This window comes from Pelodiscus sinensis, chromosome 29 (genome assembly GCF_052426305.1).
Source record: "Pelodiscus sinensis isolate ZL-2025 chromosome 29, ASM5242630v1, whole genome shotgun sequence".
Classification (NCBI taxonomy): Eukaryota; Metazoa; Chordata; order Testudines; family Trionychidae; genus Pelodiscus; species Pelodiscus sinensis.
Window position 1 is genome coordinate 3,343,757 of NC_143080.1, and position 26,864 is coordinate 3,370,620.

The 26,864-nt window shown below is 49.9% G+C and overlaps 1 protein-coding gene across 3 annotated transcripts in view; it reads left to right on the plus strand.

Moving 5' to 3' along the window:
- The first annotated feature begins 1,968 nt into the window (after window positions 1–1,968).
- Window positions 1,969–26,864, plus strand: part of MLLT6 (MLLT6, PHD finger containing) — a 97,507-nt gene continuing 72,611 nt past the window's right edge. For 2 of the 3 annotated variants that reach the window (XM_075911430.2, XM_075911432.2), the window contains exons 1-4: window positions 1,970–2,603; window positions 8,073–8,152; window positions 20,373–20,427; window positions 26,204–26,313. In XM_075911430.2, the coding sequence (XP_075767545.2) occupies window positions 2,495–2,603; window positions 8,073–8,152; window positions 20,373–20,427; window positions 26,204–26,313 (354 nt within the window). In that variant the 5' untranslated portion in view covers window positions 1,970–2,494. Of the gene's footprint in view, window positions 2,604–8,072; window positions 8,153–20,372; window positions 20,428–26,203; window positions 26,314–26,864 lie in introns of all 3 variants that reach the window. The other variant, XM_075911431.2, reaches the window with a different exon arrangement.

The following is a 26,864-nucleotide window of genomic DNA, read 5'->3' on the forward strand; positions in this document are numbered from 1 at the left end:
TAGTATCTTCAAGGCAGTCGGTGTCTCTCACTGTAGGTTTGCACATAATAGGGCCCTATTCTTCATTTGGCACATCTAGGTTAGGGATGTAAAATCCCCTTTAAATTGGCTATCAGTTAAACATATTGTTTAACCAGTTAAATGATTAAACGGGGGGGGAGGGGGCTCCAGTCAGCTGGAGCAGCCCCCCCTTGCCTGCTGCTGGGCTGGAGGTCCCAGGCAACCCCAAGGCAGGGGCTGCGCCCATGTCACAGCTGGAGCAGCACCCGCCTGTGGGACGTGCGGCAGGCAGGGTCTGCGCTTGAAAAGCCCCTGTCTGCAGTGCCCCTCCCTTCCATGGGGCTGGAGCAACCCTCTGCCCCTAGCAGGCTAGGAGCTGCTCCAGCCCCACTGGTTAACCAGTTAACTGGTTCAGCCTTCACACCACTACTGCAGGTGTTCTTGTAACATTCAGTAGCACCTCGGTAGGATGAACACTTTGGGAAGGGAGGCTGTTTACAACTCCGAAACGTTCGTAACTCTGAACAAAATGATAGGGTGGCTCTTTCCAACACCTCTGATGTTGGTAACGCCTGAGGTTCTACGGGAATAACAATCTAACCCAGAAAGCTTCTCCCCTTAGACCAGGGGTGGGGAACCTTAGGCCCGGGAGTTGGATGCAACCCCGACTTGCCTGAATCCAGCTCCCTATGTCTCAGGGATCCCCCCTGCATTGGGGAGCCCACGCTGGCCTCCAACCCCCCTGCTACCCACCCACAGGGCTGGAGCACACAAAAATCTACTCACCTGCTCCCACCCCCAGGCTCTGGTGTGCAAGGGGAATGTGAGGAGGGGTCTTTTTCCTTCTCATTCAGGGGCTTCTCACTTTGCTTCTCACCTGTGTGTGGCCCCCACTGATTTTACTGAGGGTCAGCGGCCCCCCAACCCAAAAAGGTTCCCCACCCCTGCCTTAGAGGATGCTTTTCCGGCTACAATTTTAGTGTGCCACCTGCTCTGTGTCTTTGAAACTCAAAGGGTCCCTTTTCCTCCCGGCCCCCCCGGAAAGATGCCTTTATTAACAAAGTACTCCACTTAGGAAGGAACAATTAGTTTCACACATACAGAATGGGAAGCACACATACAGAATGGGAAGCGACGGTCTGGGAAGGAGTACAGCAGAAAGGGATCTAGGGGTTATAGTGGACCACAAGTCAAATATGAGTCAGCAGTGTGATGCTGTTGCAAAGAAAGCAAAGATGATTCTGGGATGTATTAACAGGTGTGTTGTGAGCAAGACAGGAGAAGTCATTCTTCCGCTCTATTCTGCGCTGGTTAGGCCTCAGTTGGAGTATTGTGTCCAGTTCTGGGCACCGCAGTTCAAGAAAGATGTGGAGAAATTGGAGAGGGTCCAGAGAAGAGCAAGGAGAATGATTAATGGTCTAGAGAACATGAGCTACTAGGGAAGGCTGAAATAATTGGGTTTGTTTAGTGTAGAAAAGAGAAGACTGAGGGGGGACATGATAGCAGTTTTCAGGTATCTAAAAGTGTCATAAGGAGGAGGGCGAAAACTTGTTCGTCTTGGCCTCTAAGGATAGAACAAGAAGCAATGGGCTTAAACCGCAGCAAGGGAGGTTTAGGTTGGACATTAGGAAAAAGTTCCTAACTGTCAGGGTGGTCAAACACTGGAATAAATTGCCCAGGGAGGTTGTGGAATCCCCATCTCTGGAGATATTTAAGAGTAGGTTAGATAAATGTCTATCAGGGATGATCTAGACAGTATTGGGTCCTGCCATGAGGGCAGGGGACTGGACTCGATGACCTCTCGAGGTCCCTTCCAGTCCTAGTATTCTATGGTTTTCTGATTAACAGGTGCTCCAGGGGTTAAATGAATACCCCTCGCTGTTTTGAAGAGCCAGGTCGCACCAGACGGTGGCGCTGGCGGTGCCCTTATTTGTCAAGGCGGAATGGCACCGCTCATAGGATTGGGGGAATGGTTCTAGTTGATCGCTCCGCAGAGATCCAAACCGGGCTGGGGTGGGCTTTGCGCGCACACGGCGCGGCGCCCGGAGATTCCTGCTCCGTTTGCAAGGGGAAAGAAGCGACCGGGAGGCAGGGGGGCGAAGGGGGAGGCAAGAAAAGAAAAGAAAAAAGGCAAAAAGCTCCCTACCCAGCCATGCTGCCGTCCCTGAACCTAAGACTTTACAGCGCTTGCTAAGCTACGTAGCCATGATTGCTGTGTAGACCGGAGCGCTTGTGTGTGTGTGTGCGTGCGTGTGCATGAGTGTGTGGATGGGAATGGGCCCCCTGAGCCCTTAGGCAGCGCCTGCTGCGCGGACAGCCCCCTGGCCGGACAATGTGGCTTCGCACGGGGGTTCGCGGCCCCCTGCCGCCGCCGGGGGAGGCGGTGTGAAGGCGGCGTGGCCCGAGAGGCAGCCGGAGCTGCGCGGAGCGGAGGAGGAGCAGGAGCAGGAGCGCGCCGGCGGCGGGGCGGGGGGAGGCGAGTCCTCATGGAAGGATGAAGGAGATGGTGGGAGGGTGCTGTGTTTGCTCTGACGAGAGAGGCTGGGCAGAGAACCCGCTGGTGTACTGCGATGGGCACGGCTGCAGCGTGGCGGTGCACCAAGGTAAGGCAGGGCGGACCCCCGGGGCGCAGGCGGGGGAGAAGGGGAAACCCAGATTGCAAGTCCCCCTCCCGGCTCACACCGGCCCTGGGAAGCCCGGGGCGGGGGGGAATGGTGGGGAGAGGGGAAAAAAAGGGTGCATGGGGGGGGCGCTTTGTTTACCCCTATTGTTCCAATAACGGTACGGTGGATGGCCCCGCTCCAAGGCAGGGCACCGTGCCCAGGTGGCGCGCACAGCCCCGTGGGGCCCGCGGGCTGTGCCTAGTGGGGTGCGGCGGAAGGGGTGCAATGATGTTTTTTGGGGGGGGTGTCGCTCAGTTGGGGGGGGCTCGCCCCGCGGGTTGCAAGCGGGGGTGGGCAGCCGCGCACAGCGGGGGGGCGGCCCGGGGGTTTTTAGTCATGGGGACCGGGACTAGGGGAAACTCCGGGAGTCCTTATCGGCGAGCAGTGACCTCTGGGGCGGGCAGCGGTTCCCGGCTTCCTTCCGGAGGGCGGTGTGTTTATTATTAGCGGCCGGGGCGCTTAGGGAAAGTGCGCGGAGGGGGGGGGGTGTGATGGGCTGTGCAGACCCCCGGTGGGGGGTGGCGGGGGGGGCTTGCAGGTGACAGGCGGGGAAGGGACCGGGGCGGCGCTAGCGAATTATTAACGTGGGGGAGGATTGCGAGGGAGTGAAAACACCTCGCCGGGCAAGTGTTTGCTCTGCTGCACATGGTGGCTTATTAATGCACCTCCGGGTGGAATTAACCCTTCCAGGGGCAGCACCGGACTTGCTCACAGGCCGGGTCCTGCGCGGGAGGCAGCCCTACTTACAACCCCTCCTCCCAACCCCAGAAGGATCTGTCTGTCTGCCCCCATACACCCCCCTCTGTCTGTCTGTCTGTCTGTCTGTCTATCTATCTATCTATCTATCTATCTATCCCCATACATCTGTCTGCCTATCCCTATACACCCCCTCTGTCTGTCTGTCTGTCTGTTCCCATACACTCCTATCTATCTATCTATCCATCTGTCTGTCTGTCCGTCCCCATACACCCCCCTGTATCTATCTATCTATCTATCTATCTATCTATCTATCTATCTATCTATCCCCATACATCTGTCTGTCTGCCTATCCCTATACACCCCCTCTGTCTGTCTGTCTGTCTGTTCCCATACACTCCTATCTATCTATCCATCTGTCTGTCTGTCCGTCCCCATACACCCCCCTGTATCTATCTGTCTGTCTGTCTGTCCCTATACACCCCCTCTGTCTGTCTGTCTACCTCCATACACCCCCTCTATCTGTCTGTCCCCATACACTCCTATCTATCTATCTATCTATCTATCTATCTATCTATCTATCTATCTATCTATCTATCTATCTATCTATCTATCTATCTATCTATCTCCATACACCCCCCTCTGTCTGTCTGTCCATCCCCATACATCCCATCCGTCTGTCTATCCATCCATCCCCATACTCTTTCTCTCTCTCTCTCTCTCTCTCTCTAACCCTGTACAGCCCCCATAACAACTAGCTGGGTGAAAGCAGACAATCACGGCACTCTGCCATGAACTCACACAGTAAGATGAAAAAAAGACAGAAACAGCCTGTCACCCATGGGCAACCAGTTCTCCCAAACCGATCACTCTGTACCTGAACATTTAGTTCTTATCTTCCAAGGAAATCTGCCTAGCACTTTCTCAACAGCCAAGCCTGGAAACTTAAATTCATAACTCTGGTGGACCCTAAAAATAATGGACGGAGGAAAGATGTGACTTTATGATTCATAACAACAATAGCCCTTCTTTGAGCCAAAGCATCAGAGGTGACGACTGCTCACTTCACCTTGACTGCTCTCCTCCGTCACATGTTAATGCTTTATCTCTTCCACCTTATATTTAGCTGTGACACTGTGGGTACCTTTCCCAGCACTGAAAAGCACCATGTAAGCCCTAATTCTTGTCTCTCTCACCAACAGAAGTTGGTAGAATCTTGCAAATCCGCAGATATCTGCTTTATATCCGCAGGTATCCACACCACGGATGTGGATAGCCACAGCTTATTTTTACAGCTATGGGTATAAATTTTTCATCTTGAAACCTGCACATTGAGAATATCCACTTTATATCCGCGGGTATCTGCATCCGCGGATGTAGATGTGGATCTCCATGAATCATTTTTGCAGATGCAGGCACCAATTTCATATCCACATAGGGCTCTAGGAGTTGGTCCGATAAAAGATACTGCTTCACTCACTTGGTTTCTCTGTTTCTCTGTGTTTATCATACATCAGCCAATATCCATAATCTAATACACCATTATCATACATCAGCCAATATCTCTCTTCTTGCCCAATATTTCTTTCTCTCTAGACTTTCTTATATGGGTTGCAGTGGTTGGGAGGTTGGGCATTCTTCTGTGGCTTATATGTCATGACGACACCTATCATAAGAGGTCCCTTGTAATCAGGCAAGCAAAGAGGAGTTGCACAGAGGAAGCGGAGTTTGCAGGGGAACTCTGCTCACAAACAGATGCTGAGCCTCCTGTCATAAAACAGTTTATTCCAGGATGCGTCTAATGGTCTGTTGGCATGTAGCTGGTCCCTCTGTACTGACACTGGTGTGTTGCTTTAATGTCCTTGGTGTGACTCTTCTACGTCCCATTTTTGTAATACCGGAAACTTGAAGATATTTTGTATTCAGAATGGGAGGGGAAAGGAGCATTGGTGTTTGTGCTCCCCAAACCTGAAAATTAATGCATATGCTTTTATTTAGGTAACTAGGAATCAGTTTCCCCTTTTACGAGTGCTTTATGATTCTGAGGTGTCTTTGTTTACAATCCAGGGCAATTATATTGGGATAGTACATGTTTACTACTTGCTGCAGGGATAGCAGAGCAGGCATAGAATGTTGTTTAGAGAGGGCTACTAAAACACTTTTTAGTTGATCAAAGTCTGAGTCATAAAGTGGTGTATAACGTATCATATAGTCTAGATATTTAGATTTGGAAGATTTGCCTTCTTCAGGTTATAATAATTTTGTGGGACATCCTCTTTGATATCCAGAAATGTTGCCACCCTTCCTTCTTATACTACCTGTGTTCACAGCATTGGGATATGATTTTGGCAGACTTTACATTTCTCTTCAGAATAAAAGTTGCTTTGTTGATTCAACTCTGTGCTTTTTCTTCACCTGCAAAGGCAAAGCATGTTTAGCTTTGGACTGCCTGAATAAAAATAGAGCCAAAAATGAGCTTACTCTAAAGCTTCACATAAGAGCTGGTGAAAAAATGGAATGCATTTTTTGTGAACATTTTCATTAAAAAATTCCTTTTTTCTGTTATTCAAAATTGCATTTTTTTTCAACAAAAGTCTCATAAAAATGCAAATTAAGAGGATTTTCAATGCTGGTTCATGGTTGGTGTATGTTTTCTTTCTTCTTCCCTTTTCCTCCAAGCAACAGGCAGGGAAACTAATAATGTTTTCAGCTGAGCACATGTGCCTCTGGGCGTATGCCTATTGCTAAAGATGGACCCAAGACACTTCTTTGTCACTGCTTTTATATAGTTTCCATTTTCTTATGTGTCTGTCTTGGCTCAGCCGGGAGTGAGCCAGCCTTAAGTTTAACTGCACTGCCCGCTTTTTTCCCCCGGCTCACATAAAATCTCAGGCATTAGAGTAGCAGAGAAAACTTACGATGGTCCTATCCTGTGTCTGTCTCCAGGGAACGTCTCACAAGAGGGCTTCCAGCGTTATATTTTCAGACGCTTTGTCCAACCTAGTTTCAATGTCTCACATGATGGGGACTCCATTCCAACTGTCAGCTCAGCTTTGAAGATTGTGTAAGAAGGCTGAAATTTGTTCTTTGCTGACGGGTCCCTCAACCTTAGCTGACGCATGAATGACCCCTCTCCCTGTCTTTGCTTTGCTTCCGTTGCTTTAAAACTACCTGCCTCCTTCCAGAGTCAGCAACACTCTCTTAAAATCCAGCCAGGACAACCCTTGATCAGAGAGAGAGTTTGCTGCTGAAGGAGGTAAGGTGACCTCAAGAGACCGCCAGTCCTCTGAAAGGATTGTAAGGGCCAGGATGTTGCGTTGTCCTATGGCAGAAGAGAAACAGGTTGGTTATAAAGGAAAGAGCTTCCCTTGATACAGAGGAAACTGGAGTAAAATCCTGTTTAATCAGTTAACCAGTTAAAAGTGTTTAACTGCTTAACTGGGATGCCACCGGTGGGGGGCAGATCCACCCCGGCTGAGCCGCTAGTTAACCAGTTTCCCATAAACATCACCTATAAGGATTATCCTTACCGGTTAGCTGGTTAACCATTACATCCCCAAGCTGGAGACGATCAAAGATGCTGGGAGAGCGAAGACTGGGGAAGACTTCAGTAAGAGTAGGGTCAAATGTGAACTGTGTGGAAGATTTTTCTGAATGAGAGCTGGAGGCTGTTACTTTCAAGTGGCACTTTTTTCTCCACATGGGTCCAAAATAGCCCAGATTTGGTGACCTTCCTGGCATGCTGACAAGGTCATCGGTTTGACAGGGTTTTCGGCATGGGCTAAGGGAATGTGTCTTACAGTGATGCAGAGGTGAAAAGGAGAGGCTGTAGCCATGTGGCAAAGTTCCTGGCAAAATGTTTGCTTTAAGGCTGCGGCAATTTTACTGTACTGTCAATAATGGTAAGGGCACCTAGAGCCACGGATAGGAGTCTTTTTAATTATTTAAAGTCTAAATCAAGTGGCACCTGGTGGATTTGAAATTGGCTGGGGATTGTGCACTCCTTTTAGGCCAGATTTTCCAAGGAGCTCAGCTCTCCTTGAGGCCTGATTTCTTTTGGAAGGGTTTGGCTGCTGCTGACCTCTTCTGAAAGTCTAGTCCCAGCGGGAGCTGCTGGGTGCTGAGCACAGTGGAAAAGTTGGCCGTCACTTATTGAAGTGCTGAGCTTGGCTGCAGATCCGGCCCCAGTGATGGATCTAAGGACAACATTCCCTGCCTTTATAGTGCTGCCCTGCAAGCTAGAGATAAGTGTGTACGAGACAGCTGGTATGGGCCTGTGGCAAGGCCTTAGGACTGAGAGCCAGACGATCCTGGCTTCTATTTGTGTTTGCTGCCTTGTGCTTGTGTTTCTGAGTGAAACACTGTTGCCTGTTATGCTGCAGGCCAGACTACAACTAGATGATCTAATGGTCCGTTTGGGCCTTCAGTCCGGCCCTCTTTTCCCAATGCGCTAGGGTCTGCCGGTCTGACCAGGCCCAGAGGATGTTCTATCACAGATTTGCGGGGGTGGGGAAGAGAGGTGGGTGTATTGTGTTGTCTGCTGGAAGAGTCGGGTGGATAAGCTGCTGTTTCATTTTAATTTTTGCTCTTGTGATTTAAGTCTGGCTGCCTACAGCACTGGAGAGGCTCCCCTCTTTTTTGTTTTTGTATCAATCCGAATGATTTAAACGAACCATGAAAAAGTCGAATTAATCTTCTGTTTCCCCCTCCCAGCTTGCTATGGAATTGTCCAGGTGCCCACCGGACCCTGGTTCTGCCGAAAATGTGAATCCCAAGAGCGAGCCGCCAGGGTGGTGAGTACGAGTCACACCTGTCCTTACGCGGAGTAGATTATGCTGGTTCCCCTGTACTCCACTGGAGTAGGGACTGGAACTCAAGAAATGTGGGTTCTCATCCCAGCTCTGCAGATAACCTTAGCCAAGTCATTCAAATGCTCTTCCTCCTACTCAAGCTGAATAGGATTTGAGTGCCTAACTCCCTTTGCAGTTTCTTGTCTGATTTAAATCAATCCCACCTGTGTAGACAAGGCCTGAATCAAGATAAGCCAGGTTTAAATCAATTTAGGAGTGCCTACCCAGCCTCGTGCACTGGTTTACTGGCATTATTCTATGCAACAGCTTTAGTTAAACTAATGTGGACAAACCGTGGCTCAGTATCAGTACGGTACCTGGCACTGTAGGGACTCCAGTATCATCCAGGAATTGTAGGGGTCCTGACAACACAATTATAGCTGTTTTACAGATGGGCACACAGAAGCAAAGTGAGCTGGCAAATATTTTGGGGGAGGGATAGCTCAGTAGTTTGAGCATTGGCCTGCTAAACCCAGGATTATGAGTTCAATCCTTGCAGAGGCCATTTAGCAATTTGGGGCAACAATTTGTCAGGGATAGTACTTGGTTCTGCTGTGAAGGCAGGGGACTGGACTCAATGACCTTTCAAGGTCCCTTCCAGTTCTAGGAGATAGGCAATCTCCATTAATTTAAGTATGTGGAAGAGTCAGGAATAGAACCCAGGTTTCCTGGAGTCAATACTATCAGTAGATCCAGCTCTGTTAGAGCTAGGGCTGCAAACCAGACCTGACTCCCAGTATGTCTACACTGTGCAGCTATTTCAGGATACCAGAGGTATTCCGAAATAGCTATCCCGTGTCTTAACAAGCCGTCCATTATTTTGAAATATTTTTTGAAATAACAAGCATGCTTTTTCGGCATCCCTGTAACCCTCATTCCACGAGGGTTAAGGGATGTCTCGAAATAGCGTGTTATTTCGAAATTTGGCACCCTTAGATGTGCTGAATTTCAAAATAACCTATGTCAAAATAAAATCGAAATAAGATACACAATTTGCATAGCGCAAATTGCATATCTTATTTCAAGTTGACGGTGCTGCGTAGACCCCCTCGCCCGCAGAAACACCCCTTCTCTAACCCTTTGAGAAATGCTGCTTTTATCTACGCTATGGTAAAGGGTATGGAATATGCCTGAAGGTGGCTTTATCTCATGCAAACAGTTTCTTAACAGAGGGTCAGGACAGGAATGGTAATCTGGATTTCACGCCCCTCCTCCCCCTCACTGGTGCAGAGGGAAAGGCATTGTGCTGTGTTTGTTAGAATGAAAACAGTGTCTAAGCTGAGAGAATATGCATGCACATGCAAGTCCTCCTCGGGGGGGGGCCCCTCACCTGTGTGCCTTGCGAGGGCTGCAATGTTTCAGCGGGAGAATACGCCCCTTAGTCTGTCTTCAAGGTAGCAGAAGAACAAGGACCCTGCAGGTGGTTCCTCTTTTAACTCCCCATCAGTGAAATCTGTTGGACAGTGCACGGTGGGCTTCCGTCATGCCATTCATGTGTGTGACATGCAGTTCTGGATAGCGATAATCTTACTTCCTAAGAAGAGCTGGGCGTGACTGCCTAGCTAAATCTCTTACCTTCCACGGGAGACACCACAGTCCTAGCAACAGATACACAGATGGGTAAATAACTAGCAAGAGTCCAGTCCTTTGATGTAGGAAGTCAGGCATCTGATGGTCAGGGGCGCAGCTCTCGGTTGTGAGATGTAGGCCAAGCTCTGACACCTGTTTACTATGTGGCTTTGTATATAATGTTCCCTGTCTTTTTTTTCCATCCATGTGCAGAATAAATTTTTATGTGCACCATGGTATGTGTGGAGTGCACTACCAGTAGGAAAAAAAATCTAGCTGTAGGCACTCTGCTAATCATCTGGGTGGCATTTGAATCTCCCCTTAGTGGCCGCACAAGTGCACAGCTTACAGAGAGTGCTGCTTGTACGCCATCACACAGTGGATTGCATAGTAGAAGACATAGATTTGGTTCCTGGCTCTGCCATTGTCTGACAGCTTTGCTCTGCCCTAGTTTCCTCCTCCTGAAGAGGAACATTATCTGCCACTGGGTAGTGGTTGCAAAATGGTGCTGTAGAAGTTCAAGGTGTCCTTGGTATCCCAGCAGTAGGATCCGTCGGGCACATCCTGCAGTGACTGGCTCTGAGCAAATGCCACTGAGAAATAACAGCCAGTCTCTAAGAAGGTTTTGCACTTACATAGCTCTCACCATATGAGAATCTCTAACCATTAGGTTACACTCCCCTCTCTAAACTAAAATGAAAATCTGGGAGTCTGAACCTCTAGGTCCCCCTGCTCTAGTATTTAGGCTCTGGTCCTTTCACAGAGCTGGAAGGAGAGCCCAGGAGACGAGATTAGATCATGTTGGTTGTACGTAAGGACCTAAGGACCCTTAATCCTTGCTCAGAACCCTTCCTCAAATTCACAGGTCCCTAAAGGATGCTGTGAACATTAGTGTGCTTACAGTAAGCAACTGAAAGCCGATTCCACTTTGTAATCAAATTGTCTGGGAAACCCAGTAAGCTGCAATCGCCCGGAGGGCAGCTTTAGCTATCCTTAAGAAGCAGGGCTAATAAAAGTCTTGTGGGGTTCTGTTAACCTCTCTTGTTATGATCAGAGCTTTGCTAATCGCAGGGTGGGAGAGGCACTTTGATCTGAAGGTTGGAGGGGAGAGTGTAGAGGCCTTTTCAAATGCAAATTTCTTACTATAGGGCTGCAGTTAACTCTGTTCTCTCTGGGTTTGCTGGGGTTTCCATGTGGATCATGGGATCCTAGCTCAGTCAGCAGCCGTATGTGTGCGGCCATGACTATTCATATACCAAACGAATAGTCACTGTCTTTCATTCTTCGGGCCAAGAGGGCGTAAGTTCCTGATGGGCTCTGCCATTTCCCCCCCCGTGTTTCTTATTATTTTTAATACTGTGTAGCACTGGTGGAAGGGGCCAGTCTGACAATCCATGAGACTCGAGTCTCCCGGTTATCTAGAGGGCAGATACAGCTTAGGCCAGGAGATCCGAAGCACCCAAACAATTTCTCAAGCTAGGTACACTGTGTTTATTAATATGTGAGTGGCAGGAGAGATCAGAGACCAGAGTTCTGTAATCGTAGCTATGCAAACACAGATACAACATGTGAGTTTTGCACACAAAAGTTCATGATACTATATATATATATTGGTCCCTGAGAGCATGTCTACACTAGGAAATTATTTCGAAATAACTTATTTTGAAATAATAACTCCTGCAACAGCGGTTTCAAAATACCATGTCCACACTACAGGGAAGCCTCGAAATTAGTCTGAGGCAGGCTCCCTTAATTTGAACGCGCTACCTCGACTTAGAACCCGAGGAAGCACTGGGGGATAACTACTTTGAATGACTCTGGGGAGTAGTTATTTCGAAATAGCAGCAGCGGAGCGTCCACACCACCGCTATTTCAAAATAACTATTTCAAAATTAGCGATATTCCTTGGGGAAAGCAGGAGTTATTATTTCTTAATAACCAACCCCTTATGTTGAAATAACAGGTTTGGTAGTGTGGACGCTCCGCTTGTTATTTCGAAATAAGGGGAGGTTTTTTTCAAAATAACTCTCTAGTGCAGACCAGGGCTAAGGTGCTACAGGACTACTTGTTTTTAAAAGTGTCAGAGGGGTAGCGGTGTGAGTCTGTAACTGAAAAAAACTTTAAAAAACAACCAATACCCCTGCAGCACCGTTTTTTAAGTTGTTTTTAAAATTACAGACTCACACAGCTACCCCTCTGAGCGTACATCTAGACTGCAGAGTTTTTCCGGAATACCAGAGGTATCCCGGAAAAACTCTGCTGTGTCCAAGGAACATGTCTGCTCTTCTGAACATTTTTTTTTTTACGAGGAAGAAGGGATGTTCCGAAAAAGGTTTTTTTCCCAACATTTGGCCCAGTGTAGACAGGCTAAATGTCGGAAAAGCCTCTTCCGAAAAAAGGAGCAGATAAAGATACGCAAATTGAGGTTCACAATTTGCGTATCTTTTTGCAGAAGAACTTTGTAGTCTAGGCACAGCCTGAGATAGGTACAAGATGGTTACAGGGCAGTGCCTCTGCCACCCACGACTCTGTGGGAGCCAAGCACGGCCCCCCCCTGTAGGGACAGGCCACCCCACCCTAACAGGTGGTGGGCAGCCCCAGCAGGAACATGGGGGATGTCAGGCAGCACACCGTCCCAGCCCCAGCAGTGGGGAGAGGGAGCGCAGGTGATGTGTGATCCCTGCCTTCCTCGGAGCAAGGGGAGGGTGCACCCCTGGAGGGCACGTGGCGGGTGCCCCCCCCCCAGCCTCGGTGCACAGGTGGCACCTGGCCCCAGCCTTCCCAACCCCAGGAGGGCTGGTGGCATGGAGACTAGAGTGACACAATGAAGGGGGACAGGGGCTGGCGGTGGACTGTGGGCAGGGCCAGGTTGGCATTTGGGAAGGCAATGCCTTCCCCTGCCTCTTCTACCCATCGCCCATATTACAGTGTGAGAGTGTGGCTCTCCAATCCTGTGCATCTTCTGCAGTCATTTCCCCCCAGGCCGGGTGGGGGGGGGGGGTGGAACCTTATCACATCAGAGTGGGAGGGTCGGACGCCCAGCTCGCATGGGTGCAGCGTGATTTCCAGACTCATCCTCCGCGCAGCACACTGTGCATGTCCCACCAGCACATCCGCACGGCGGCTAACACCCCCGCGTGGAAGAGAACTCGAGCCTAGGGGCAGAGAGGAGTAGCTCTCCACGGCCCTTTGGACTACAGTGGGTTGGGCTGAGAAGGCCGGTAAGGGAGCAATTGTTGCTTCATGGGATGGTGATTTGTCTGAGGTGGGACACCATCCCACTGGGGAGTGGACTCGCTAGAGATTGTGACACACAGCAAACCCAAACATGGGTCCTGCATCCATTAGTGTCCATTCCACTACCCCCCGCCCCAATTCGCATGGATGACCCTGCAATCCATAGCTGGGCAAGTTTCAGAAGTGTAGCTGTTTCAGCAAAAACAAGAAGCCATGGGGCACCTTAAAGTCTAAGGCCTTGTCTATACTGAACAAAATGCCATTGCTGTGATCAACCTTCTGGAGTTTGATTTAGCGAGTCTACTTAAGACTCGCTAAATCAAACTCCAAGAGCACCCCTGCTTTTCCAGGGAGTAAGGGAAGCTAACGGGAGTGTTTATTCCCATCAGCCTCCTGCTGTAGGGATACCACCAAGCCGACTCCAGCTGTGTATTCTACATAGCTGGATTTGTGTACCTTAAGCTGAGCCTAGCATAGGCCTGGCCTAACAAATGTGTTTGAGCATAAGCTTTTGTGGGCTGGAGCTCACTTTGTCAGATGGATGTGTAATGCAGACAGGTGGAACCACACCTGGGACCTCTGGAGCTAAGTGCATGAGCCGCTACTGCTTGAGCTAAGAGCTTTCAGTTAAAGCAGCGTGCACTCTTTCTTTCTCTCTGTATGTGGGCTAAGTGCCACTATGTCGAACATACACCACACCCAGCAGGTGTGTGGGTTACACATGCTCCCGCCCACGAGAGCTTGTGCCTAAATACATTTGTTAGCCTTTGAGGTGCCACAGGACTCCTCATTGTTTTTACAGCTGGTCGGAAATTTTCCACTGAAACCTTTTTTTGACAGAAGATGACAAAATGGACATTTTTGCAACAACAACAAGAAAGGTCAGGTTTTTCTTGAAAAATTTGGAGAGTTGGGCTTTTCATCCCAAACCCCAAAATTTTTAAATAAAACATCAACAATAGAAAATGCAATTTGTTTGCATTTCATTTGTTTGTGGGAGGAAAAACAAGTCATTTGTCTCCTGCAATTTCTTTTTGAAAACATCAGAGTGAAGTTGGAAGGCAGGTTTGCTAGCATCAGACACACTCCTGGGAATTCCTGTTTGCCATCATGGCCCGATTAACATTTTGTGGGCCTGGTGCCAAATCTATTCTCAGCCACTACCGAGTGTCGGCCTGGTATGGCGGTGTTATAGTGAGTCTCAGAAGCATTTTTCATTTTGATCACACACTTCTGCAAGGTTGTATGAACTGCTATACACAGTTTCCTCAGCCCCGAGGTTTTTCTCATTGACATGTACACTCACCTGGGTTTACCAGTGTCTGCAGTGAGCAGAAATTTCATAGTGATCACATTTATCTCCTTCCATACCCAGACATGCTATACCCATGTCTCCCAGGCCACCCTATTTCATCAGTCACTGTATGTGGTCCAGGTCTCAGCTCAATAAAGTTCCACAGTACGCAACTATCTTATCCTTTTGGACAAATCCCTACCCCAGGAAAGTGGAACAATTTTCAGTTTGTGTGATTGGAGGATCCATAGTGTATGACTGTCCCACATAATGAGGCAAAGTTGAGGTGCTTTTGTTAGTTTTTTGTTCCACTCTGTGCGGAAATCACCAGTGCATTGTTACTGTCTTCTTTTTAAAAGAAAAAACCCCCTCTAAAAACCCCACAAAGCCTGGTAATGGCGGTTGAAAATCGAAACTCCAGTCCCAGTTAGCACTGTGACGATGCCAGCTCAATTTTATCCTACTTTTTCTACAACAGATTAGTGTGGATCAGTATTTGATTCTGGAGAAATAGGTACAACAGCAGCCCAAATTAACCTGGAGCACTCCTGTTCCAATCTGGAAACAGGTGCTAGGGCCCCTGTCTGAGCTTAGATAAATCTGGAAAGGAAAATCCCATTTCTGCTTCCGTGGCTGTGGAAACAGAGTGAAATTCTCCTGCATGCCTGGTATTAGTACCTAAAGCTGCTCAGGCCCTCTAGTACTGCCTTCCATCTCCTGGTAGGGGTCCACCCACTTCCCTTGCTAGACTTCAGACAGAGGTGCATTGCTCACTCAGTCCATTCAATTCCTTTCTTGGGGGCAGCAAACCAACGTCACTAGCACCCCTAGTCCAGTCTGGGGAAGGCGAGATCTGGGCCAAAGCCACCTACTCCCTGTGTGCACACATTCCCCATTCATAGCAGCAGCTCCTTCTAGCAGCCTGCCCTCCATTCACAGCAAGCTGCTGTTGTGCATGGCTCACAGCTTTCTCCCTCTCTCCCCCGCCCTTTCCTGTTGGGAGCAGCCAAGGGAACACTGGGAAATGTAGTCCTTTCCCTACTCCAGGGAAAGTTCTCTAGCCAGGGAGTTGGCCAAGGAACTACAGCTCCCCGGATACCTTGGGCTCCCCATTATGCCCTTCTAAGTTTGGACTGGGTGTCAGGGAACAACTGGCCCAGTAGTAAATCCACCACGGTTTGCCTTAGAATCCACACCAGTATTGTATGGACACAGCCATCATGAAAGCTCATTGTGAGTCTTCAGCACTGGCCCAAGGGTTTTTGGCGCCCTGGGCAAACTATGACTTTGGCGCCTCCCTCCCCACATTCAATATAGAGAAAACTGAGAAGTCTAGAATGTGAAGTGGCATTTGTTCACATGAGCAGTTAGGTGTTTGGAAATCAGGGCTTTGTTGTTACTTTAACTGTAAGAGACGACAGTGACAACACAATCTTACTCTTGCAAGTGCATGTGATGCTCCATTCACAGTCTTGTTAACGCCTCTGACCAGAGGTTTCAAGTCTAACATGGTACAGATTTTTCATGGGCACAGCGGCTTCAGGATCACAGCTCGTAACGCAACAGAACTGCTGTGGCATCTTGCTGACTTGGCTTCACTAAGCTGCAAGCCACACTGAGGGTATGTCTAGACCCGTGGTCCCCAACACGGTCCCCAACACGGCATTTGAATGCGCCCGCCAGGTGCTCGGGGCTGGCCTGGCCCTAAGCACATGGCGCATGGGCGCTTGCGGGGGGGGCGTGCTTGGCGGGGGGGAGCGCCGGCCCCGGGCACGCGGCGCTCGGCAGGGGGGGGGGGGGCCGGCCCCGCGCGCGCGGCGCTTGAGGGTGGGGGCCCCGCCCCCGGGCGCGCACGTGTCCCCGCCCCCTGGCGCCCGGCGGGCGAACGGCCACGCCCCCTGGCGCCTGACAACCTGAAAAGGTTGGGGACCACTGGTCTAGACTACATGGCTCCGTCACTAGACCTAGGAAAATGAAGTAGCAATTTAAATAATTGCCACTTCATTTACATCAAAATGGCCGCCGCGCTGTGCCCATCAGCTGTTTGGCAGCACAGCGGTGCAGTCTGGACACACCGCGGTCGACACGGGAAGCCTTTTTCGACTGCTCCAGTATGCCTCGTGAAATGCGACACATTTTAACGTATGGGCGTGCCCAGCCATGTTTCACAATGGGGAATAAATAATAGAGCTCAGCTTCTGACATGGCAACGACATACAAGTACCATATTTGATATGTTCGTTTATGAGGGAAAACATACTCATATATTTTTAAACAGAGAAAAACATTCACTTCCGTTTCATTTGGCGCCCCTAGTAGCTAGGGTTGCCAGGTGTCCGGTATTGAACTGGACAGTTCAGTATTTTGACTTAGTGTCCAGTAAACCAATTGAGAAAATATCTGACAGAAGCTTGCTTGGGACATACAGCAATTAAAGGGGCCACGACCGCATTTCGGCCCAACCTCGGACCCTTCGCCTTCCTCCCGCAAGGACTCCCTGGTTACTCCCTGGCACTTGTTTTTTTTTGGTTTTTTTTTTCTCGACAAATTTCCCCCAGTGTTTTTTGTTTTTGCTCAACAAATTTTTATCACATTTTTGCCCAGTATTTTTTTTTGAAACCATCTGGCAACTCTATAGCCTGGCGCCCTAAGAGACCACCTATATAGTCAGGCTGGCCCTGTGAGTTGTCCAAGCAGGGAGCAGGCAAAAGACCGATTGGAGGTTCGAAGAGTCACATACAGATGGCCAGTGATACATCCTTTCAGTGAGGAAAGAATTAATACTGGGAACTCACCACCTATGTCCAGGGCGGAGCGTGTTCTGTCATGCAACGAGTCTTCACATCCATTAGCCCAGCCAGGTGCGTTACTGAGCCAGTCTCGGGCTGTTCCCGCCTGGCTGCCTGCGTTGCTGGATTTAGGCAGCACTCGCCCTCCCCCCCCACCACCGCTGGATTTGGGCAGCACTCGCCCCCCCTCACCTTCAGGCCTTTTTTGGCTCCAGCAGCCTCCCTGTGAGTGGGGCTTCCCCTCTTGCAGCCAGTGACAGGTGGAGAAGGAAAGCGGCTGGGGAAAGACCCACTGTCCGGTGGGAGGCAGGGTGGTGCTGTGGAGCAAGTCCGGGGCTGCAGCTGATCCCCTCCCCCTCCACCATGGCCTTTTCCCTCCCCTTTCCCTCCTCCCCCGCACTGCTCACTTCTGGGGCCACTTCCTCAGTGGATCTCCCATCCTCCGGGGCTGCCTGCCCCTGCCCCCTCCTGCCCCTCTCCCATCCTCCGGGGCTGCCTGCCCCTGCCCCCTCCTGCCCCTCTCCCATCCTCCGGGGCTGCCTGCCCCCAGTGAGGCCTCCCCAGTGGCTGTCTGAGGGAAGGTGGCAAAAGGAGAGCGAGGCGCTCCAGCCCTTGTTCAGAAGCAGAGCTGAGGCAGGTCTCTCTTCAGCTTTCCGGCCTCTGCATCCCAGCGAGTCCCCGTCCTGCAGCCAGGACGAAGCCACAGGCCTGGGCCTGCACGCCACGGCCAGCCCCAAGCATCCAGAAACAACAAGCCAGGCCTCCCCGGAATCACACGGTTGGCTGAAAAATCTGGAGAGGATGTTCAAATGTGTTTGGCTTCTTTTTGGTTGCCTGCTGCTTCGGGAATCCTGGTGTCTGTTTTTTCTCCACAACCACAAAGGCCTGAAATTTCGAACGAAAGAACGAAAGAAAGAAAGGCTATGTCTACACTACAATGTAAAGTCAGAAAAAGGTACGCAAATTGCAAACCGCGATTTGCATATCTTTTTTCACTTCTCTTTCGGAAGAGGCTTTTCTGACATTTGACCCATCTACACGGGGCCAAATGTTGGGGAAAAAAACCCTTTTTCAGAACATCCCTTCTTCCTCATAGAACGAGGTTTACAGGGATGCTGAAAAATGCGTCTGCTTTTCCGAATTTTTTTTCGGAAAAGCAGACACATTCCTTGGACACGGCAGAGTTTTTCCGGGATTCCTCTGGTATCCCAGAAAAGCTGCAGAGAAGCATATTGGCCTTCTAGCCAGAGATGGATCTGATACTCAAAGCAGTAGCTGCCGATGACCACCATATTATGTGAAATATCTTCCCATGAAACCATTACAGGTATCAACATTGTTGCCTCGTCCCTCATAATCCATGGAGAGAAAAAGGTGCAGGATTTTTTTTTTAATTCATTGTTTCGTGCAGGTACTTTGCTCATCTTTGAGCTGAAACCCTCCAAACTCATTTCACATGGACTTTCATAACTCTTGAGCCCAGATCTTTAAAAGCTTTCAGGCACGGATGCATTCCACATTGTGAGGCCTAACTGTTTTAAGAGACTAAATTTCTTTTTCAAAAGAGATTGAGGCACATAGAAGCTAGAATTCCACCACAGCAATGCCCTAAATACCTTTAAAAATCTGCTCCTTGGTCACTGCTGACCAAGGCTGAACCAGCGACCTAGAAATGAAAGACACTATCGCCTAAGGTAGCTTCCATCTACCAACTGAAAAAGTCCCAAACTGTCAGGGTAGTCAAACACTGGAATAAATCGCCCAGGGAGGTTGTGGAATCCCCATCTCTGCAGATATTTATGAGTAGATTAGATAAATGTCTATCAGGGATGGTCTAGACAGTATTTGGTCCTGCCATGAAGGAGGGGACTGGACTCAATGACCTCTCAAGGTCCCTTCCAGTCCTAGTATTTTATGATTGTATAACTGGGGCTATGTCTAGACTGCAGGCTTCTTTTGGAAGAAATTTTTCCAGAAAAGATCTTCCAAAACGACTTCTTCTGAAAGAGAGCGTCTACACAACAAAAGCGCATGGAAAAAGCGATCTGCTTTTTCGAAAGATAGCGTCCACACCGAATGGACGCTATCTTGCATTTAAGCTGTGATTACTATGGGCAGAGTGGCCACCAGGGCACCTGTGCTTTTTCCTCTTTCCCCTTTTTTCGAAAGAACTCCCTCTTCCCCGTCCACACATGCCTTTTTCTGAAAGAGCTCTTTCGGAAAAAGGCTTCTTCCTGGTAGAATGAGGGTTACCAGTGTCAGAAAAAAACCTCTGATCTTTCAATTTTTTTTAGAAAGAACACAATTGCAGTGTGGACATAAGTGATGTTTTTTTGGAAAAAATGACCTTTTTTCCGAAAAAAACCTCTGCAGTGTAGACATACCCTGAATTACCACAATGAGCCAAAGTGACCCTGGTGTGAATCAGCGCCTGCCCTCCCCTCCCCCTGGTTCCCAGCCCCCCCAGCCTCCCCACCCCAGCCTCCATGCTTACCTGTTTCCGCAAGGTTGCTGGCGCAAAATGGCTGCCAGCAAAAAGACCAAGGGGAAGCAATGACTCCCCTGGGTCTTAGTGCTCAACCCCTCTCCTGTTCCTATCCCTGGACTCACTCTTAAAGGGGACATGCTGTTTTAATACTGTTTTGTTTTATTTTATTTTATTGGTTAATAAGTCTTGGAGTCCTTTTTTTTTTTTTGCTCAACAACTTTGGTCTCCCCACCTTTTTTTTCCTTCAACAGAATTTTTCCCGGTGTTTTTTTTTTGGGAGGGGGGCAGGCGGGTGTTCCGTATTTTTATTTCAACCATCTGGCAATTATATGGTACAATTGAGAAAGGCGGCCATTGTCAGCACTAGTGGGCTGAGACACTTTTGGTATGGGCTGAGACACTTTTGGTATTTTTATGTCTGATTTTGTAAGCAAGTAGTTTTTAAGTGAGGTGAAATGTGGGGGTACACAAGACAAATTGGACTCCTGAAAGGGGTACAATCATCTAGAATGGTTGAGAGCCACTACACTAATTTGCACCAGTTGAGGAGCTGGATTTTTAATCACTCATTAGTTCCCTCTGGTGTAAATGCAACACTCTGGTATTAGAGTGATAAGGTAGGTGAAGTAAAATTTTATTGCACCCTCTTCTGGTGGTGGAAGGTACAAACATCTGAGCTACATGGAGCTCTTCTTCAGATTGGGGGAAGGAAGCAGAAGAGCTTAGAGGGAAAGAAGCAGACTCCTTCCAATCATACTAACCTCATTGTTTCTGCTTGATTTCAAGAGATGCGAGTTGTGTCCCCACAAAGACGGAGCCCTGAAACGGACCGACAATGGAGGTAAATGCCCCTGCATAGAGCAGCCAGCTTGCTTTCTCATGGCATTGTCTGCTGGGGTCATGACAGCAGCTGTTCCAGATGCAAATTAACAGGTGCTGGATGCAGTTTAGGTTGTCTTCCAGTGGACAATGCCGAATGCGCCAGAGGAAGAAGTAACGTCTCCCCTGCCATACACATATGTACCGAAAAATGCAACATTATTCTCTGGCAAAATTCCTTCCTGACCCACAGCTGGTATTCTAATTTATACCCTGAAGAATGGGGATGGCCATTGTAATTTTCACCTGAACTAATGTCACTGCAGATGCTGCTATTGTTCCTATAAATACATAACTTACTAAACTATTTGCTTCAATCTTATGCTGTCGCAGCGAGTTACAAAGTTTAATTGTGCAAGGGAGTTGATTTTCTGAGAGAGCTATTCAATCCTTGTTCTCTCTGGTAAGACTTCCAGCAAAGGAGCCTGTTAGCAGGAAGGCAGCATGGCCTAGTGGATAAGGAAGAGGTTCTGTTCCTAGTTTTGTCACTGGGTTGCTGGGTGACCTTGGATAAATCACGTCACCTTCTGGTAACTTAGTTTTTCCCCTTCTATAAAATAGGAGAAATGCTTCTGCTTTGGGAAAACGAGCTAGTTGTTACTATTGTCATCGCTAGTGGCAGTTGTGATGATGGTTCAGCATAGAATTATAAAACTGGAAGGGACCAGTCACCTACACTCATGGCAGGACCAAGCACCATTCTAGATATCCCTGGCATGTGTTTCTCTAACCTGCTCTTAAAAATCATCTACAACCTCTCTAGGGGTATGTCTACACTACCCCGCTAGTTCGAACTAGCGGGGTAATGTATGCATACCGCACTTGCAAATGAAGCCCGGGATTTCAATTTCCCGGGCTTCATTTGCATAAGCGGGGAGCCGCCATTTTTAAAACCCCGCTGGTTCGAACCCCGTGCAGCGCGGCTACACGGGGCTCGAACTAGGTAGTTCGGACTAGGATTCCTATTCCGAACTACTGGTACACCTCGAGGCCTATTCCGAACTACCTAGTTCGAGGCCCGTGTAGCCGCGCTGCACGGGGTTCAAACCAGCGGGGTTTTAAAAATGGCGGCTCCCCGCTTATGCAAATGAAGCCCAGGAAATTCAAATCCCAGGCTTCATTTGCAAGTGCGGTATGCCTACATTACCCTCCTAGTTCGAACTAGGAGGGTAGTGTAGACATACCCTGAGTCTTCTCCTTTCCAGAATAAATAAACCCAATTCTTTCAATTTTCCCTCATAGTTCATGTTTTCTAGAACTTGAATGATTTTTGTTGCTCTTCTCTGGACCTTCTCCAATTTGTACACATCTTTCCTGAAATTTGTTATCCAGAACTGGACACAATACTCCGATTGAGGCCTAACCAGTGCAGGGTAAAGCGGAAGTATCACTTCTCTTGTCTTGCTCACAGCACTCCTACAAATACAGCCCAGAATGATGTTTGGTTTTTTTGCAACAGTGTCATACTGTTGACTCCTGTTTAGCTTGTGGTCCGTTATGGCCCCTAGATCCATTTGCTCTTGTTCACTGGGAACTGGACTGAGATCCTGCGACTCATTGCACGGAGACAACTGAAGAGACCTCAGATGGCAGCAGTTACTAATGAACAGATGTGGAAGGTTTAGATTTTTATCGGTAAATCTCAATTTCACCGTACACCATGAAAAATATTTCCATTGGTAATTGAAACGGCAAAATGAGAACAGTGCTCCTTGAGAACTTCTTAGACTTTCATTTGGGGATATTTGCTTGGTATATTTTGATGAGATGTTGACGATTTTTGTGTTAATAATTAAGCTTTCAGTTTGTGAATCTCAATGCTTACTGTCGTTAAATGATTATTGTCTGATCCCCCCCCATGTCCCACGCCTATGAAAATTTAAGTGGACAACAATAGAAAATAACTGCTCAAAAATAAAAATAGATATTAGTCACTGAAGTTATAAAATATAAAAAGCCATGTTTGCCAAAGCCTACTAATGACCTAGACGATATCTGAGCCGGGCAGGTAGACCAGAAAGACGTGAGTCGTTTTTAAGGTGAAATGTTCTCATTTTGGATGAGCGGCCCCTGCTGGCTGGAAAGCAAAGCGTGGTGCTAATCCGCAAGAGAGACAGGAAAGTTCTCCAGTCTGGAAGGAGTAGGCAGAGGGGACATGAGTGTTCCTCTGGAACATGGCACCCCCTGCTGGCTGGCCTCTGAACTGGTGCTAGCAGAGGCCCCCAAAGAAATTAATTGCTCCGTTTTCTGGGTTGCAGTGGCCATGAGATATGCAGGGCTGAGACAGACAAGGGAGTGGGCAGGGCTGATGGTGGGAAGAGAGGGAAAAAGCTGCCTAGTCTTCCCATGCAGGCACCTGGCCGAGTGGTCAGTGTCTGTCCCAGAGCTGGCTTGTCCAAAACATGAGGAGGGTGATAATAGCCTTGAGGCAGCTGGTCCAGAGCAGGCTGGGTGAGCGATGTCTGCGTCCCTGGATGCAGAGCAGGCCGGATAGGATGGGACACCCTACAGGTCAGCCAGTTCTTCACAGGCCTCAGAATGGGACAGGAAAGGAAGCAACGGGAGCTGCCCTACACCCCAACCTCTGCTGCCTTGAAGCACGGTGGAGCGTGGTCTCCAGGCCCGCCGCTTGCAGCCGCCCATGTCATCGGCTCTGCCGAGTGACGGTGGTGTCAGCAAAGCTGATTATTTTCCGGCAGTGCTGGGGTGCCTGCTCCTGGGTCGCACCAAGGCCTGGAAGAGTCAGAGCAAGCCGGGAGAGCTTTTCTTTGATGTCTTCCCCCTTCAGGGCAGGAACTCCTGCATTCTCTGGAGCTGCGGAGAAGGGACCTTAAAGGCGCTGGGACCACCAGCTAGAGCCAGTTACACGACAGCTGCCTCGCCACATGGCTAAGGGAACAACTGCAAGACAGGGATGGGCCCACTTGCGTGGGCCCTGACTTTGGCTGGGTGGGCAAGAATGGGGGGGGAGTGGGACAGGAGGGTTGGGGGCCCCCTCACCCTGCTCCCCAGCCTCCGCTCTCCATCCTAGAGTGCCAGGGTACAGCAGGGCAAGCCCCAAGCCCTGCTCCCTGGCTCGGAGCGTGGGTCAAAGTGGGGCAAGCCCCAACCTCCCGCTCCTTGCCCCAGAGTGTGGGTCACAGCAAGACACATCCTGGCAGGGGCAGGCCTGGCTGTAATGTGGCTGGGCCATGGCTCACTTGGGACCACCTGTGGCTACGCCCCGGCTGCAAATGGCAAAGCATCACGCTGGGCGATTGTAGTGTAATAACATGACAGTCATCATCCAGCAGTGTTACGATGTGGTTTGGCCTGTGCAGACAGCACTAGGAGTGTACCACCCTGTCACTGGAGAGCACGACAGTCCCCTGCTAACAGGGCTAGAAGATGCTTCTGTAACTACGGAGTCTGGTCCCTTCTACATGGGCTAGACCGAGCGATGTGCTACCAAAATTCCTCCCAGCATGGTAACTGGCTGGATAACCATTCCCAGAGAGGAGTTATCAATGGTTCACAGTCATGCTGGAAGGGCATAACACGGGGTCCGTTTGGGGACCGATTCTGTTCAATAACTTCCACAACGATTTAGATAATAGCATAGAGAAAATGCTTATTAAGTCTGCGGATGATACCGAGCTGGGAGGGGCTGCAAGTGCTTTGGAGGGCAGGGTCATAATTCAAACTGATCGGGACAAAGCGGAGAAATGGCCTGAGGTAAACAGAAGGAAATTCAACAAGGACAACTTAGGGAGGAGCAATCCGACTGTCTAGGAAGCGACTGTCTAGGAAGCAGTGTTGTCTTCAAGTTGTCATTGTCAAGTCCAAGTCGAGTCTCAAGTCACTACAGTTCACATCTCAAGTCGAGTCTCGAGTCCCTAAAGTCACTTTCGAGTCAAGTTCCAAGTCGATTCTCAAGTCTTAATTTTAAAACTGTCAAGTCACTTTTGTATAAGCCATCAATATCGGCATTTTTGGACCATTTTTTCACCAAGTCGATTTAATAAAATTAGCAAGTCTCAAGTCGAGTCTCAAGTCACAAACAATGAACCCAAGTCAAGTCTCAAGTTGAGTCAACTAGGCAACTTAAGTCAACAACTCTGCTAGGAAGGAGCACTGCAGAAAGGGATCTAGGGGTCCTTGTGGACCACACGCTAAATGCAGAAATTGATGCTGCTGCAGAAAAAACAAACGTGATTCTGGGCTGCACGAACAGGAGGGTTGTGAGCAAGACACGAGAAGCGATTCTTCCGCTCTGCTCTGCATCGATTAGGCCTCCGATGGAGATTTTGCTTCTGCCTCTGATTCCACAGGGAATCAGAACTTAACAATGAAGCCAGGGGGTGGGAAGGCTGCTGAAATGGAGAGGGACTTAATAATATGGAGATATACAGTCTCCTAGAGCTGGAAGGGACCTTGAGAGGTCATTGAGTCCAGTCCCCTGCCCTCACAGCAAGACCAAGCACCCTCCCTGACAGATTTGCCCTAGGTGGCCCTCTCAAGGCCTGAGCTCATAAAACTGGCTTTAGGAGGCCAATGCTCAATCCACTGAGCTATCCCTCCCTCCGAGCTTAGCCCCACACCATCTTATAGCAAGCAGCCCTTCCAGTTCTGGCTCCTCTGTAACATTCTGGGCTTTAGCTCTCGGTGGGTCGTCTGCGAGGAGGAGTGGACGTTGTAAACCCGCTGTCTTCGAGGAATCGCTGCCCCTTACATGAACCGCGAAGGCGCGCTCTCGCCATCTGGCTGTCTGCAGAGGGCGGCGATCCGTCGCTCTTCATGTTCACTGCGGGCGGGACAAGAAGGAATCCGCTTCATTTGGGCCGATATGCGGGCAAACCGTCTAGGGAGAGTGAAGCACTTGGCCCCCGAGTGCGGCAGAGGAATCCCACCCCGGAGGTGTTTAAGGACAGGCTGGGCTGCCCCTTGCTAGAGATGGTCGAGGTCTACGTCAGCGTGTGGGGACAGACAAGAGAGCCTCTTGAGGGACCTTCCAATTCTTGCACTTCCTTCCCTCCCTCCCTCCCTCCCTCCCTCTTTCTTTCTTTCTTTCTTTCTTTCTTTCTTTCTTTCTTTCTTTCTTTCTTTCTTTCTTTCTTTCTTTCTTTCTTTCTTTCTTTCTCCCTCCTACTAATCATGACCAGGGTCATCCCTAGGGGGGCTCAGGGCCTGAGTCAACACCTCCAAGTGCCCTGGGTACAGGGCCCCCTCTTCGCAGGCCCTGCTCCCACCCTGCCCCTGCCCAATCCCTTCCCACCAAGCCAGACTCCTGCTTTGCCCCCACCATACCCCTTCCACCAAGATTGCCCGCCCCCGGCTGAAGCCCTCTCCCCCGAGCAATACAAGCAGGGGAATTATGGGGGTGGGCTGGTGAGGGGCGGCAGCAGGGGTCGCCCCTCCCCACGCACAGCGGCAGCGCCTGCTCCGCTCTAGCTCTGCACCTACTTCCAGCTGTCTGCACCTCGCTTCTCCATGGCGGCAGGAAGCAGAGTGCCTGGGGTGGCCCGAACCCCCTTCCCCGCCCAGGTAATCCTCCAGGCCCCCCCCGGAACCTGCCCATAGGACGGTTGAGGTGGCCGCCGCAGGGCCCCCCAAAGCGCAGGATTTGGGGTGGCCGCCCCGAACTGTCGTATGGCCAGGGCGGCTCTGATCACCATGGCAGGATCTGAGCTCCCTCCCCAGGCCTCTGGCCTCGCCTGGGCGCCCCGTGTGACGTTCTCTCTCCCCTTTGCCCCCCGCAGGCTGGGCCCACGTCGTCTGTGCGCTGTACATCCCCGAGGTGCAGTTCGCCAACGTGCTGACCATGGAGCCGATAGTCCTGCAGTACGTCCCACACGACCGTTTCAGCAAGGTGAGGGGAGAGCTGCGGGCCGGACGTGAGGAGGGAAATTCAGGGGGCAGCGGGGAGATTAAACAACCGAATTTGTTCTGAAATGGAACGCGAGGCGTTTATGGACAGGGTCATGTGACAGCAGCCCCCCCACCTCCCACGCTTGGAGCATAGCTCTTTGTGGCCTGGCATGACCCCGGTGCTTAATTTGTGCCAGGCTCCCAGCCCCTTTTCTGTTACAAATGAAGCACTGTGTGGCCCGGCCGGCCTTCGGCTCTCTCTCCCGCTCGGCCTCATGCAGGGATTTGCTTGTAGACGTGGGGACTTTGACCAAGATTCCCGCCCACTGCCCCCCCCCTCCCCACCTTCGCCTGCCCTCCGAGGATGATCTGTTAACTCTTGCGCAGAGTGCAAACTGCTGAGCCCCTCAGCCCCGCCCTTCTTCTGGGAGCTAATTCGCACTGGTCTCCTCCTGAATTCAGGAGTCCTCCAGGCTCTGCCTGCGCTTGTGTGCGCCCAGCCAGGGAGACCTCTACCTCCTCCTATCTCCAGCTGCTTCTCTGCGGGGGAAC